The sequence below is a fragment of the Xiphophorus hellerii genome, chromosome 7 (genome assembly GCF_003331165.1).
Source record: "Xiphophorus hellerii strain 12219 chromosome 7, Xiphophorus_hellerii-4.1, whole genome shotgun sequence".
Taxonomy (NCBI): Eukaryota; Metazoa; Chordata; class Actinopteri; order Cyprinodontiformes; family Poeciliidae; genus Xiphophorus; species Xiphophorus hellerii.
Window position 1 is genome coordinate 15,825,681 of NC_045678.1, and position 14,539 is coordinate 15,840,219.

The window sequence follows — 14,539 nt, forward strand, 5'->3', positions numbered from 1 at the left end:
TGTTGGGTAGTTCAATTGCGCTAGGAAATGCTGTGTGACCGTAAGTAGTACCTTTGAATAGCAGCTTAGAAGATCCAAATTAATTTAGTTAAATTCAAAAATATTTCACGAATCCAAAAGGAAAATTAAATGTTGTAATTCACACAATCTAATGTCTTGTTGCAGATGGTGATAGCTGTGGGCAGGAAGGATCTCCTGTTGTGATTAGTGTTACCGTGAATCACAAGAGGCCTTACTCTATACACACATATATATATATATATATATATATTCCATTAAATGACAGCCACCCATTTGTCTTACATCAGCTTCACACATTACAGCTTAAATCTGCACTTTTCATTTGAGTCATGTGTGTGTGGGATGGAAATTTGAATTTCATAGCAAAGCAAATTCCATCTGTTCCCTTGCTATTGCCTTACCAGAGACAATGTTCCGAGATTTATGAGATTTAGCTGAGCATAAAAGACTTTACATTGTGCAGAGCTCTCTGTGCAACACACCCGAACTGACCTTGAAATCCCTTTCGATCTGCCCCGAGAATGTTCATGATTAGGCATTGTTGCAAAGGCATGACCCTTGTCTGAAAGCCACAGCAGAGTGCAGTGATAGTGCTGTTCAGTGTCATTTCGTTTCTCCATGTTCCATCAGTCCTATTCTGAGCTGTAATGATCTGTGGGACCAAGTGATGAGTGTACAGGGACAGCATTGTCGTTATGCAACACTCCCGCCTGCACAAGTGTCAATTTGAAAATATCTCACACAGAGAGGAGGACACATAATGCTAATTAGATTGGAAACACAGAGCTGTTGCTCTCAGTATGTTTGTCTATTAGCAGCTTGCTAAAAATAGTCCCTGTTGTGCGATTGAGGGGACATTCTAATTATGACAACATATGCTTTTGGTTATTGTGGCTCCCTCTTTGCAAAGGCAACTTCTGGTGAACTTTTAAACTAGATTGTAAAGCTGCTACTGTGGTTTTTTTTGATGCTCCTTCAAGTTGTGATGGATTTCTTCGTGGGTCAAAACTGCAGCTATCACACAAGAGGATGCAGTTTCTCTAAAATAATTCACAGCCCTTGAGCTCTTTCATATTTTGTTGCATCCCAACTGCAGAAGTTGATGTATTTTAAAAGCATTTTTTATTAAAGGCCTGTATATAATTGCCCAATTGAAGTAAAATTATATCATATAATTACTACTAAAAGTATAATTACACTAAAAGTGTCTAACAATGTTGTTGAGTGGCTTTCTAGAACTACTGCAGTAAATGGGCCAAGTTTTGTGTGCTTTGTCTCGACTAGTTTGCAAATCCAGAAACTAAGACACTTGCAAATTTCTTGCAAAAACACTCAAGCTCAGTAAAATGGTGCACAACCAATCCATATATGTCAGTTGCCAGCTCTTTCCACAGATCATCTACTACATTTAGGTCAAAACTTTGACTGGACCATTTTAATAAATGTATCTTCTTTGATCTAAATCATTAATATGTAGAAAAACAGGCCAGACCTGTGAGATGCAAGAGTAAAAGTGAATCTCTGCAACTCCTCCAGAGATGCCACAAGTCTCTTCCCTGCTTCTCTGATTAATCCTCTCATTGCTTGGCATGAGATCACGCTCGGACGGGGTGTGTTAGTAAATTTATAGTTTTCATTTACGCAAAGGTGGAATCGATTTACTTATTAGTTGAATTCTGAATGCTGCTGGTTGCCCTGGATTTAATTTAAGGGTATCAGAGTAAAGGGGACTGCATACTAATGAACACCTCAGATTTTTAAATAAAATTGAATTTGTCGTTTTCCTTCAACTTCCCAATTATTCTGTATTTTTTGTTGGCGTGTCACAAAAAAAAATCCTGCAAAAATAAATTGAAATTTATGGCTTCAACATGATGATAAACCTCAAGATGTGAAAGTATTTTTAAGTAGCTAAAATGTAGCTGGAGTAACGGTTATTTTTTTTTTTGTGAGTGTGAACAGCAGTCAATAAAAATAACGTTCTCCTTTGTTTTTATTAGGACAAATGATACAGTAATAATCCGGTTCAGAACAAATCCACTGAGCTCCTGAGGCAAAGCGGTTTATCCCCTGACAAATGATAAACCAAGTACTAGAGCCTGAAGTTAAGTTTCCTTCAAGTCTATCAATACCAGCTAAAACAAGGGCTGAATGGGAAGGCTCCCTATCAGTCATTTCCCCCAGAGCAGTTGCTTAAGCTCTGTCTGTGTGGTTAGAATCTTAAAGGCGAGGATCCACACTCACACTGAATGCCGCTGGGTATTTCGGAAAGAAAGGGGCACTGAGAAAAGAAAAGCAAAACAAAAAAAAAAACACAAGCTCAACATGTGGAAAATGTGAAATACCTCATAAGTCCACATCCAATCCCCTAATTTTGGGAGCATTAGCCAATTTACTTATTTCTTATTACTTTTTTTTTCAGTGAAGCTGACAGGGACATGCACATTGGGATGTGTCTGTTTATCCAACACAGTAATGAATAACACCGGACAGAAAGTAGAAGTCCTTGCGTTGAGATGACTAAAGAACTGTTGATGTCGGCTTACAGGGGACATTCAGGCTGCGATGGATTAGCTTCAGGCCAGAGAAAAGCAGAAGAATTGAAATGCAAATAAGATGGGGATTACTGAGAGAGCATTCACTTCACAAGTGACTCCTGTATTAACCGGTAAATTACTGGTCATGATTGGGAGAAAAAAGGCTGATAATGAGTTCAATAATAATTCACCTTTTTTTAATGCTATTTACAGAAAGTTAAACATTTGTTTCTGTTTATCTTTGAAACAGAAGCAAATATGAGAGTGTTTACCTTCTTGTTTATTATATTACTGAGAATATAATAAACAAGTTTGTATTCTTGTCTTTTTTTTAGTCTTATCAGCATTAAGATTCTTTGCTTATGCCAATGGATTTCAGATCCAAGAGAATCATTTTGGATTGTTTAGGTATGCATATGACATGGCTTTTATAGCTATGGGACTAGGGATTGTTTAGGAAAGAAAATGATAAATGATTTAAAAATATATTTTACAAATTTTACTCTTTACTCCAAGATAAAATCCATCCCAAAGAATGTGACAAACCCAGCAGGAATAAAGTTGTGGAGATGTTTAGAGCAGCGTTAGGTCATAAAACAATATCACAGGCTTTTGAACATAAGTCATGTTAACATTGGAGGAGCTGCAGAAACCTAAAGCTCAAGTATAGCATGTTTACAGCACAAATGTTACTATTATAGAGAAGACAACTATTTGTATTGCACTGCACACATCGGATCTTTGTGAAAGATTGGTGAGATTACTAAAGAAAACCATAAAAAGTTCCATTTGTGCTTTGGTACAAGCGACATATGGACTTTAAATATGGTGGAACTTGGAAACCTTATGATTTCCTGAGGTGATAATTGTAATAAAAAGTTTGAGAATTACTCTCTTACGAATTTTGCAAATTGTTGTTCTGCTACAGAAAGACTGTTTTCACTGAGCTTTGTCTGCAACATCAACCCGAAAACACAAACATCTTTTTTTGACAGATAACACGTTCGACAATGCAATGAGTTGCAGTTGAATCCAAAGAATGATGATGCCAAATGAGAAATTAAATCTTCTCAACTTCAAAAGCATGCTTTCTGCAAAGCCAGAACTGTGAAATTTGTAGCTGCAGGGGAGGCACTGACTTGAAAGTGTTCAAATTTGACTTCTCTTTTGTAGTTCCTCAGATCTGTGAAGAATATCAGAGTTATTTACTGGCTTCCTTCAACCTTATCAAAATGCACCTCGTGCCCTTGAGTATGTTCCTGTTTTAACTTTGATTAGTGTTGCAATTAATCATAGTTGTAAACATATTTTTCACACAAAAATGTGTCCATTTTCTTTCAGTGTGTTATCCTAAAGCTAAAACTGAATAACAGCAGATAAGCTTCGTAGCAGTGGTGAACATGCTACAAAGCAAACTAATGTGAACTACACAAGCAATCATTAAGCTATAATATGAGACACAAGGTGACGTTCTCTAGGTAAACATCTCCCTCTGCTGGCAGCATTCGGTCATAGCACATCAAACCAACCAAGATTTCTGCTCTTTCATCCTGATTAGGTAGGAGGAATTGCGAAGCCTCTTTTGCTGCACCCCCTGGGGGTTATCAAGCTTTCCCACAAAATGAGGACAGATGGGGAGTTGATTTTTTTTTTCTCCACTTCTAGTTTCTACTGCTCTTTTATGCACACAGACATATATTCAAGAAAGATATGGACTATGATTAAAGATGCACATAATAAGGAAGTAACTTATTTTAGCCACTTGACTGTAGATGAAGCCAGGAAAGAGGGCTCACATTAACCTTAAAGTGTTTTTAAGGTTAAGGGATTTTTAGAACTGATTTTAAGGAGCATTTAATGACCTGTTAAAGGTGTTAGTCCCACTTGTTTATTATATCTCTCAAATCAACTACAAGAAATATATTTTGATAAGACTAAAAACATAAACCATATGGCTCACACATAAGCTCGCACCACAATATTTCACTCAGACTTAATTGATTGTGACTAGCTTTTCCAAAACCAGAATTTTTGGGGGTCTTTCTAAGCTTTTTAGAGTTACACTTGTTGGTGTACTTTGAATCGCTGTCCTAATCCAAATAGGGTTATGTACCAAGAGCCTGAGATATTTACTAAAGATTTTCTGCTATAGAGCAGAATTTGATTCCATAAGTTGCAGCAAGATGTCTGAAACAAATCTCTTTTTCTGTCCACTAAATATTTACCTAAGTCTTTGGATCATGAGAATGTTTTTGTGCAGGGAAATGAGATGACCTTATTGGTGAATCATGAAGACTGACCTTATCTAAATCAAGTTAACCTGACAGCGCTTTAGGCGTTGTTCTAGGTTCTTGTGTGACTTCCTGGATAAGTTATTGCTTGAGGTAAATTTGGTAGCATTTGAAAAGGTTTAATACTATTCAATCTCCATTTGTGGATAACGTATCTCTTTGTTGTTCAAAGGACAAATGACTTTGTAAACTTTTCAATGCTGACAGATGTTAATCACTTTCAACGTGTGTTCTTGGATTTCTTTCAATAGGCACATGATGCCTATCCATAGGGCCAGGGTTTATTTGCATTGTATTTCTTTTTTTATTTTGCTGAATTTTTACTATTTGTGACATTATTTTAACACATACATCAGTATTTTAGAACACATGTCTCTTAGGATCTTTGTCTTTCAGTGTCTCATACTCATCTACACAATTGTTTAGATGATGAGTTAGCTAAACAAGGCTAACTCCTCAGCTTAGCCGTGTTTAGCTAATTTATTTGGTGTGCTTATTTGTTTGTATTTGTTCAAAGCACTTTTATGTGTTCTTGTGAAAAGTGCTTTATAAGACTTTCTGATTAGTTTGAAGAAAGAGACAATTCGACAATCAATTCCAGTGCAAGCAGCTCTAAGAAGGGGTTTTCGTTTCAGCTCAGGTGATTCCCTTTACCATTTCTAAAGAAACTAATTGTGCCTGACAGTAAATAATGTCAAAACAAATTCTTCCTGCTCATTGTTTTTATTTTTATTTTGGACATTTGTCTCCGACAGGAAATCTTGAAGCTGCTTTTGTTTTCCCACATTATAAAAACAGCCAACAAGCTGATGAAAGGCACCGCTGTCAGTGACACAAAGGGAAATGGAGAAGGTATAAAATTTAGGGAGACCACCATAACTATGTGCTCTTTATCTGAGATTCATCACAACTTCGAAATGAGGACAAAAACAAAACAGCACCTGCAAATCATTTCAGTTGTCAAGTACACTCTGAAAATATACTCATAAATTCTGAATCAAGTGAATCATTACTCTTCATCATGGTTTCAAAGCACTTTCAGACTTGGCTATTTTTTCTATTAAAAAAAAACAACAAACATCTTCTGAGTCACCTACAATTATTCAGCAATTGTAGCACTTAACTGCTATACAAATACAAAAAGTAAAGTCTTCATAAAGTTCAAGAAGAAATCTATTTCTGTATTTTCTTTCCATCTCAAAAACGATGCATGAGAAAGGAGTACTACAAAGTACTAAATTTCCATTTGGCAGAGTGGGAAAAGACAGACAGGCAGATGACCTCCAGATTAAAGTCATCTGCCAAAAGCTGAGGGAGGTCAATGCAGCAAAAGGATCAGTTCTTTTCTACTGTGAAAGAATGCATTTTCCAGGTTCAGTGGAGCTGTGACCAGACTGTCACTTAGTATGCAGAGACACTGTCAATGAGATTTTAAGCAATGCCCCGTTTGCATTGTATTGGTAAATCACGTTTTGCACCAGCAATTGAAGTTAACGGAATGTCAGAAATACTGACTATGAGTCAAAGAGAAAGCTAAAGCTCCTTCCACTATTTTTGGTGTCCCTGGTAAAGTTGTATGCAAAAACTTTAAATGTGCATACAAAATCTGTGTTAAATGTTTCTTTCCCTTGCTTTCATTTTTAAAGTTTCTCTTTAAAAATAAAAGTTTCTCTTTTATTCAACAAGGTCTCCCTTTTCTTCACTTTTTCTAGTTAAGTAGGGTGACCCTGAAGCATTTTGCATTGTTGTCTTCTTACTTCGGTAACACTTTATTTGACGGGTTGTGAATAAGACTGTCATGACACCGTCATAAACATGACATAACACTTTTCATGAACATGAGTAAATCTTCATGAATATTTATGAATGTTGTCATAAAGTGTCATGACACTTTTAATACAAAGTTGCCATTATTCAAAATGTCTTCGTTGGAACGCAAATAATGACCCGGCCAGAACACGGTGCATTAAATAATAAAACATGACTGAACGGAGCGTCGAGGCAGATAAATTTTCCTCAAGAAATTTTGATAATCGAGGTACTTGAATCACTTGAGCTTCACTCAAGGAATCGTTTCAGCCCTAATGGGGTGCCACCTAACGAGGACTGTTCACAAAAAGATGGATTCATAATATAACTTTTGCAAAAGATTGCGATGAAAAAAAGAATACATGCTGTTTTTGAATTAAAATGGGCATTACATTTTATTATCTTAAGGGTATCTGCCCTTAGGAAATCAGACAGCTCTTTTACTTTTAACATTTCTTTCCTCATTTTTTTGCTAAAGATTTGTACAGGATTTATGTCACAGTAGAGGTATAAAAAGTTAATTGTTTTTAATGGTCCCAATGTATAATAATCAAACAACCTGCCATTCTAGACGTGAATACAGTTTGAAAATCCATTGCACATACAAAACAAACACAGAACTAAATTATCTACTTAGTAGATGTTTCTGTACTTTGCACATACTCAAGATTTTAGGATGCAACAGGACCCTGGACATTTTTGCAACACTGTTCAACATGAATTTTCTAGAGGTTTCTGAAACCTTACAGACTGTCATAGATTTTGCAGTGTAGATATGCCAGTTTCTCTGCCCTGCTTTTCCTCAGCATTGAAGACCACTCCCAATGGCTCAGTTCTACCACCCTGTATCCCGCAATTTTCAAGTGTCGTCTCTTCATGGCATGAAGCCCCAGCAGCTGCTGTGACTGTATGCAGTAGTGGTTCCTGTTTGAAATCTGAACAGCAATTTTGACTGAGTCTTTAATGCCTTGGCGAACCGAGTCCTGGTGAGTACGGTCACTGCGGCTGGGTTTGGTGAGGGCTTCTATCATGTCATTGGTCAAATCTAGAACTGAATCAAACATTCTCCCACCTTCGTCAGGTGGTAACCTTTGGCGTGGTGTCTCTCCAACTGAGGAAGCTGCTATAGTTGTTGGAGGAAGCTCAGTTGAGTTTTTGCCTTTTATTAATTGTGCTACAAGGTTGTCTGTGATTGTTACTCCTGAGTTTATTTTCTCCCAGCTTTGGGAAGAAGGAACCATTGCGGGATTCTGCTTAGGGCACAGTACGTTCACAGGTATTGGTTGTCCTTTGGGGTCCAGATGTATTTCCAGATCGATGGAGCGAGTGTGCGGCATGATCATTCTTTTGCATACAAATTTGTCTCCACCGAGAAGATCCTGAAGAGCCGATTCTGCCTCCAAAACCTCTGATTTTAGGCAAACATCCGACTGTGCAAACTTCCACAGCATTTCCGCCACCTCTTCTCTGAGTTCGCCACTCAATCGTGGGCCTTTCCACTGAGGGAGCTCTAGAGTCACAGCTGCATCCAAGGTGAACAAATCTTTTTTCAGCTCTAGCTTGGAGTTTCTCAGTGCTAAGTGGACAAACTCAGGACTTAGAGCTAACGTAACAAGATCCTCTGGAAATTGAGAAACAAAAGCCAAACCTAGAAGACCAGTCAGCAGGTGTTCAGGGTATCGCTGGAACTCTGCTTTCCTCTGCCTCAGGGCATCTGTCAGGCTCGGATACAAACTCTGACTCTGAGCTGGAAGGAACCCTAAGGTGGAAAAGGCCCACAGAAGTTTGCTTGAGTCTTTACTCCTGCAATGTGGCACAAGAGAGGGAACTCTCTCTGCAATAGAAGTCAGGATGCTATCATTACGATAATGAAGAGCTGAACAAGTTAAAGTCACATGCATGAGGCCCTGGACTCCCATCCGATGAGCCCGTTGAGGAATTTCCCTTCCCATGGCTTCCAACCATGACCTGTGAAAAAGATAGCTGAAACGCAGGTATTTCAACACATTGACCATTGCAAAGTCACCCATCTCAGTCACAACAGAGAGTGCCTTATCAACAATACGAGTCACTGCTCCAGCTGGAAGAGAGGTTTGGGCTTTAAAGAATCCCAGACAAACAGTGCCAACCTCCTCAGGATGCATTTGTGCTAAATGACGCATGAGAAGTTGCTTTATAGGACAGATTAAGTCTTTTGGACAGTGCCTACCTTCTCCTATTATGTAAAGGAGCTGCACCAGCTCAGGGACTCCTACTTGTCCCAAATAAAGATGAACTGACTCAAAGAGACATTGCAAGAACTGTGGCACCTGTCTCCCAATACAGCGCCACAAGTCAGCAGCTAATAATAACTGATGTAGAGTCAGCTGGTTGGCCCGACGGCTCAGTTCGGCTTCGTACACCTCGAGCATGGTGTGGGACGAGGGTATCTCCAACCACACAAACGACTGTAACACCTCCAGCAGCTGTAGCTCAGAGAAGAGGCGGAGGTGCTCTACAGAATATCGGAGAAGCATGATAAACCGCTGGTCACTTTGCAGCAGAGGCATCTTGTCTGGGTGCAACTTGCTGAGCTCCAAGAGAAACTGCAACACGTCAGGTGGCTTCATCCTGGCCCTTAAAACAGACACTTTTTGAAGTCGTGGCAACAATTCTACCCATTCTACTGGTTGAGGTCGCTGGGTGAGGTCAAGGGACAGGAAAGCGTACTCTGGTCTGCATTTAAGGAAGGCTCGTGTGTCAACTTTAACATCTGGTGTGACTGGCTTCCTGTTGTAGGACGACACAGATGGTGCTTCGGTTTCAGATGCTCTGTTTAGAGCTAAATCAAGAAGTGTGTTTTTGGAGCTTGAGAGGTGCCGTGAGCAACTCACGCTGTAGTGGTTGCTCTGCTGCCAAAAGGAAGCACTGAAAAACTGCTCCTCTTCAGAGCTATCCATCTGACTGCGAGAATTAGCAGAGGTCCTTGTAACATGATATGACGAAGGATTGTAATACAGTTTGTATCCACGTTGGAAGGAAACATCCAGGTGATCCGACACATTCTTGCTTTCCTCCTGTTCACTTATCTCTTCCCTTGTTTTGGTGTGACTGTGTTGACCTTGGGTGAGACTTCTTCTCCAGCCAGGGAGGGAGCAGACCCGCCGACACAGCACACGAGTGGCCATCAGTGTGCCACGCTGAAACAATTTGAACACATGAAAATCCAGTCAACTTGAGATTATAATGTTAAAAAAGCACAGAAAGCATTCAAACTGGAGCGGTTTGCAGTACCTTACATAAGTATTTGCACCCCTTGAACTTTGTTGAGTTTAATAATAACCACCACAATTTGCAATACATTTTATTAGGATTTCCCATGATACACTAATACAAGGTAGTCCATTATTGTGAAATGGAAGAAAATTTCTGGGGGTGTTTTTTGTTTGTTTGTATTGTAATAAAATTATATGCAACCAATTACTTTCAGAATGAGTGGAGGCCAAACTGCAACACTAAAGGAAGGTCTAGTGAATCAATATGAACTATTTTCATATCAATTAGCTAATCTAACCATCTAATTGTTTATTAGATTTAAAAAATCTAATAAACCATAAATCAACAATTAACTGTAAGTCGATTAATTGTTTGCATCCTTATACATGATGTTATACATAATGGGAAACTAACACTGCACATCATCCGGAAAACACAATCTCACCAGCGAAACCAGCTAGTGGGAGCATCAAGCTAGGACGCGTTCATGCTTTCCACAGTAAATGGGACAGTGCTCAGAATTGAGCACTGTCAAATGGTAAAATGGATGGAACAAATGAAAGGGGAAAAATTGGAAGAAAACCTATATGTGGCAACAAAATAATTGCACTTGCAGAGAAGGATGAACTTCCAGCAAGACAATAAACCAAAACTTACAGCCAAAAGTAGAATAGACTGGTAGATTAAACTGTATTACTACTCAAAGTTTTAAATTGAACTTAAAATCTGAATACTTAAAAATCTATATTCACAGTTGATTTCTATATTACCTGTATGAGCTTGAGCTTTTTTGCAATGAAGAATTTAGCCTCTAGCTGTGCAAATCTGGTAAAGAAATACTCCAAAAGAACTGAAGTTGCAGCTGATGTCGATGTATTCAGTCCTGACTGAATACAAATTCATGTCACATTTCTCAGATTTGTGTTCACAAAATAGTTTTTAATCCACCTCACAAATAAGTAAAACCTTGGATTGATCTGTCACAGAAGATCCCAACAATACATAAAAACTTAAAGATGTAAAATGACAAAAGGTGAAAAGTAAGATGGTAAAAACACTTCCACTGGACAGTATATATTGTTGCCCAAATACAAAACAAGCTAAAAGCTAAAAATCAGTCTGAGAAAAAACACCACAAATTTACTGAAGTTAATTTTACAGCATAATACAGAGATTTTTGAGGAAAACACTACATTACACAGCTAGGCAGTGCCATAAATAATCATTTTATTTTGACTAAACATATTAAAGCTGTAACGACAACTCAGCAAAAGAAATGAATGCCCGTGGCATAATTTATATTGCTTTACTTGCCACTATCGACAAAAGCCGTTTTAGTGACAATTGAGTTACGCTACAAAGGTATGTTAACACAAATAAATGCTCACACATTTACTTTGTTTTTTTAAGTGTGTAAGGCTCTCCATTTCCCTGCCTATACTAACCGATTTTTACACAGAAGCTGTGTTTCGGGGACCAAAGTTCATTTTGACTCTGTTTTAACAAAGTTGTTTTGAGTCCAACATGCCAACATTCTCAACCTTTAAATGATCTAATTTTGTAATAAGGGCTTTTCTTAACTCACCCTCTACTCTTCAATGCAGCTGTGAAAAACACCGTAAAACCTCATGGAACTGTGCACAGAAGACACATTTTACCATTTGAGACGAGTTACAGTCAAGCCGGAAATCGGGGGATTTCATTTCCAAAATAAAAGAAGACAAGCTGTTGTAAATCACACGATGGGAATCAATAATGTTTTAGATCTAAGTAGATCAATTTATTTGTCACATAGTCATCGGCTAAATGTATTTCTAAAAATGAAATAGTTGTAGTGAACTTCTTCTTGTGTCGATGTTCTTTTATTGTGAAAGAAAACACTTCATGGGACGGGGAGAGCTTCTGCTTTTCAACTGAACAGCGTTTGACCTATGGCAACCGGTTAGGCTCAAACAACAGAAAACAGAAATCCAATTTCGGAAAAGTGAACTAAAAATATTGATATTGAGTTTACTAGCGTTTTGCAACTTAAAAATTGTAAAAATCTATTGAACTTAAATTAATATTTTTTTATGGGGGATGCTTTTATTTTCAGTTTGTTACTCCTTTTAGAATACAAGTCTAAATGCTGCTAAACTGCTTTGATCAATATAAAGTAAAAGTCATCATATGTTACTGATTTTTTCAAATTTATTTATTAAAAGCAGCATGTTGTATTCTTTAGTAGTTCTTTATGTGCATATGGTGTTCTTTTGATGTGGCACATTGATGATGTGCTAAACACATATGAATTATGGTTGTTTGGATTCATCACATCTCCTAAGGGGTTTTAAAATACATTACAATTGTAACATCTCTAACACAGCCCGTAATTACAGAAAACCCTGCTATTTTTAATTTTTGCTGTTGGCATTGTGGCAGCCTCCATGACTGTTTTTTATCATTTTTTAGGGAAACATCAAATTTCAGTGTGGTTTTTGATGCCCCATAAATTTCCTCCAATCCTGATGCCTTTTATAACTGTATATTGTGTGGATAATTTGCTTTGTACCCTTTTCCTGTCTGGAATATTTGTACAATAAAATGATTTTGATCCACATTACTATGACTTTAATGAAAAGATGCCAATGATGAGACAATCCTGCCATCAGCTGTGATTTATTTCAAGTTAATCAAACTAACTTTAATAGTTGATAGATGTAAACACAAGACGACTAAATGTTAATGACTTGTTTTAAATCACAGGAAAGCATTGCAGCAGGAGTGTGTACACTTTTGAGATCAGTAATTCATTTTATATTGTTTTCTGTTGACTTTATAATTTAAAATTCTGTCATTGTTTTTCTGTCTCAACCTCTTAAACTTCAATCATTGTTGGAAACCTGGTGACAGCTGCAAAAATATTTAAGACAATAATCATCAGTGCCGTAAAAGTCCCTTTGAGTTTCAATCTGTAGTTCTCAGAGTCAAAGTACAAATATTGCTCCTACTTAGTTGCACTTTTAAATAAAAGTACAAATAACTATACTAAGTATACTAAGTAAATAGGTATACTCGAAACAGTATTGGGGATTATGCACATTCTTGTCACAACTTTCTTTTATGATGATTGAAGTACTTTACTGAAACAAAATTAATCTTTAAAAAACTGACCTGGTGATTGTTAAAATAAAAAGTTATTATAAAAGTAGAACAATCAGTATAACAAACATTTTAGATAACTAGATACAACAAAAAATAATGCTTATTCTAAAAAAATGTATTTTGAATTTGACTCAGCTCTCCTGTGTTAAATGTGTTAAAGGAGAGCTGACAGTTGTCAAATCCTGACCTGTTTCAAAACAATGTTTCTGTTTTATTCATAAGATTCATCTGAGAAATTAAATCTTTAACTTTGAGCTTGTTTCACAATGCAACATGAAGATGAAGCATTCATTTTTAATGCAAACGTACTTAAAGAAAAGCTGGACAAACTGTAATTAAATATTGTTGTTTTGTAAAGAAAATTCATTTAAAAACTAAGTGTGACAAGGTTTTGCTTGCAAATTGAGCTTGAAGTACAAGCTAAAACTCATGATGCAAAATTTGATGGTGAATTTCAATAATAAAAATAGTATTTTATTCCAAAATAAAATAATAAAAAAAAATAAAAATGAAAAATATGTCTCATTAAGTTATGTTTTATCGTTTTATTTATTTATTTTTTTTTAAATAAAAAAAATAAATTCGTTATAAAAAAATAAATTAAATCAAATACATTTCCAATTAAATAAAGTTATTCAAAAACATTAGATGCAAACTTTAATTCAAATAAATTGCTTTTCTTTTTTCGTAATGAAAAGGAATAAGATTCACCTGAAGACGCACGGGCCGAAGCGGACAAACCTGGCAGAGGAAGTAGCAGATTTATGTTAATGAAGTGAGTTGGGGTCCGGACTGGGAGCCGCCCTTCATTCACCACATGGTTAAACCCAGACTCTACTCGCGCCACTTTCGCAATCTTACTACGACTCTCAAACTCTCAGCAAATCAAAATAGTAGCACATGGTTGCGCACTTTTACTTCCCCCCCCCCTCTAAGTCTTCGTTGAACGCGAGATTTCTTCTCAGTTTTGCAAGAAACAGAGTAAATGGTAAGTCAGAATAAGTCAGTGAAGATGGTGGATTTTTTTTTTTAGAAGCTGATGTCTAATACCACGCGTGTTATTGGCAGGAAACCTGTTGTTAGCCTATTTTTGGGGGGAGATGCTTGAAGAAAGTGAAATACTTAACGCGACGCGGAGCCCACATGAGCGTTTAAAGTAATGACGTGTTTTAATCTGGATGTATCGCATGTGAAAATAATGTTGTGGAAGCGCCTGCCAACCTCTCCACCATGATAGTAGAATGAGGGAGATTTGAAACGCATGTGTCGCTGCGGCTGCACCTCAGCACGATGCCTCGGGAAAGTGGTTCTCTCCAGTTAATAAACAAAACTCTGCACTTTATAGCTGCAGTTTCGTCATTTAAACTCTTGTACTCGGGCTACAGACCGATATGTGGCTAAGACGTGATGTTTTCGAGCAGTTTCTGGACAGTGCTGTGCATTTAAAAGTGCCTCCAGAACAAAGCAGTAGCACATGGGACT

At 37.3% G+C, this 14,539-nt stretch overlaps 1 protein-coding gene across 1 annotated transcript; it reads right to left on the reverse strand.

Annotated features, from left to right (window-relative positions):
• Window positions 1–5,444: 5,444 nt before the first annotated feature.
• On the reverse strand, window positions 5,445–11,595 carry fastkd5 (FAST kinase domains 5). Its single transcript, XM_032568733.1, has 2 exons — window positions 11,499–11,595; window positions 5,445–9,837 (listed from the first exon to the last, which is right to left on the reverse strand). The coding sequence occupies exon 2, from the start codon at window positions 9,823–9,825 to the stop codon at window positions 7,402–7,404; it is 2,424 nt and encodes an 807-aa protein (XP_032424624.1). The 5' UTR covers window positions 9,826–9,837; window positions 11,499–11,595; the 3' UTR covers window positions 5,445–7,401.
• Window positions 11,596–14,539: the final 2,944 nt, after the last annotated feature.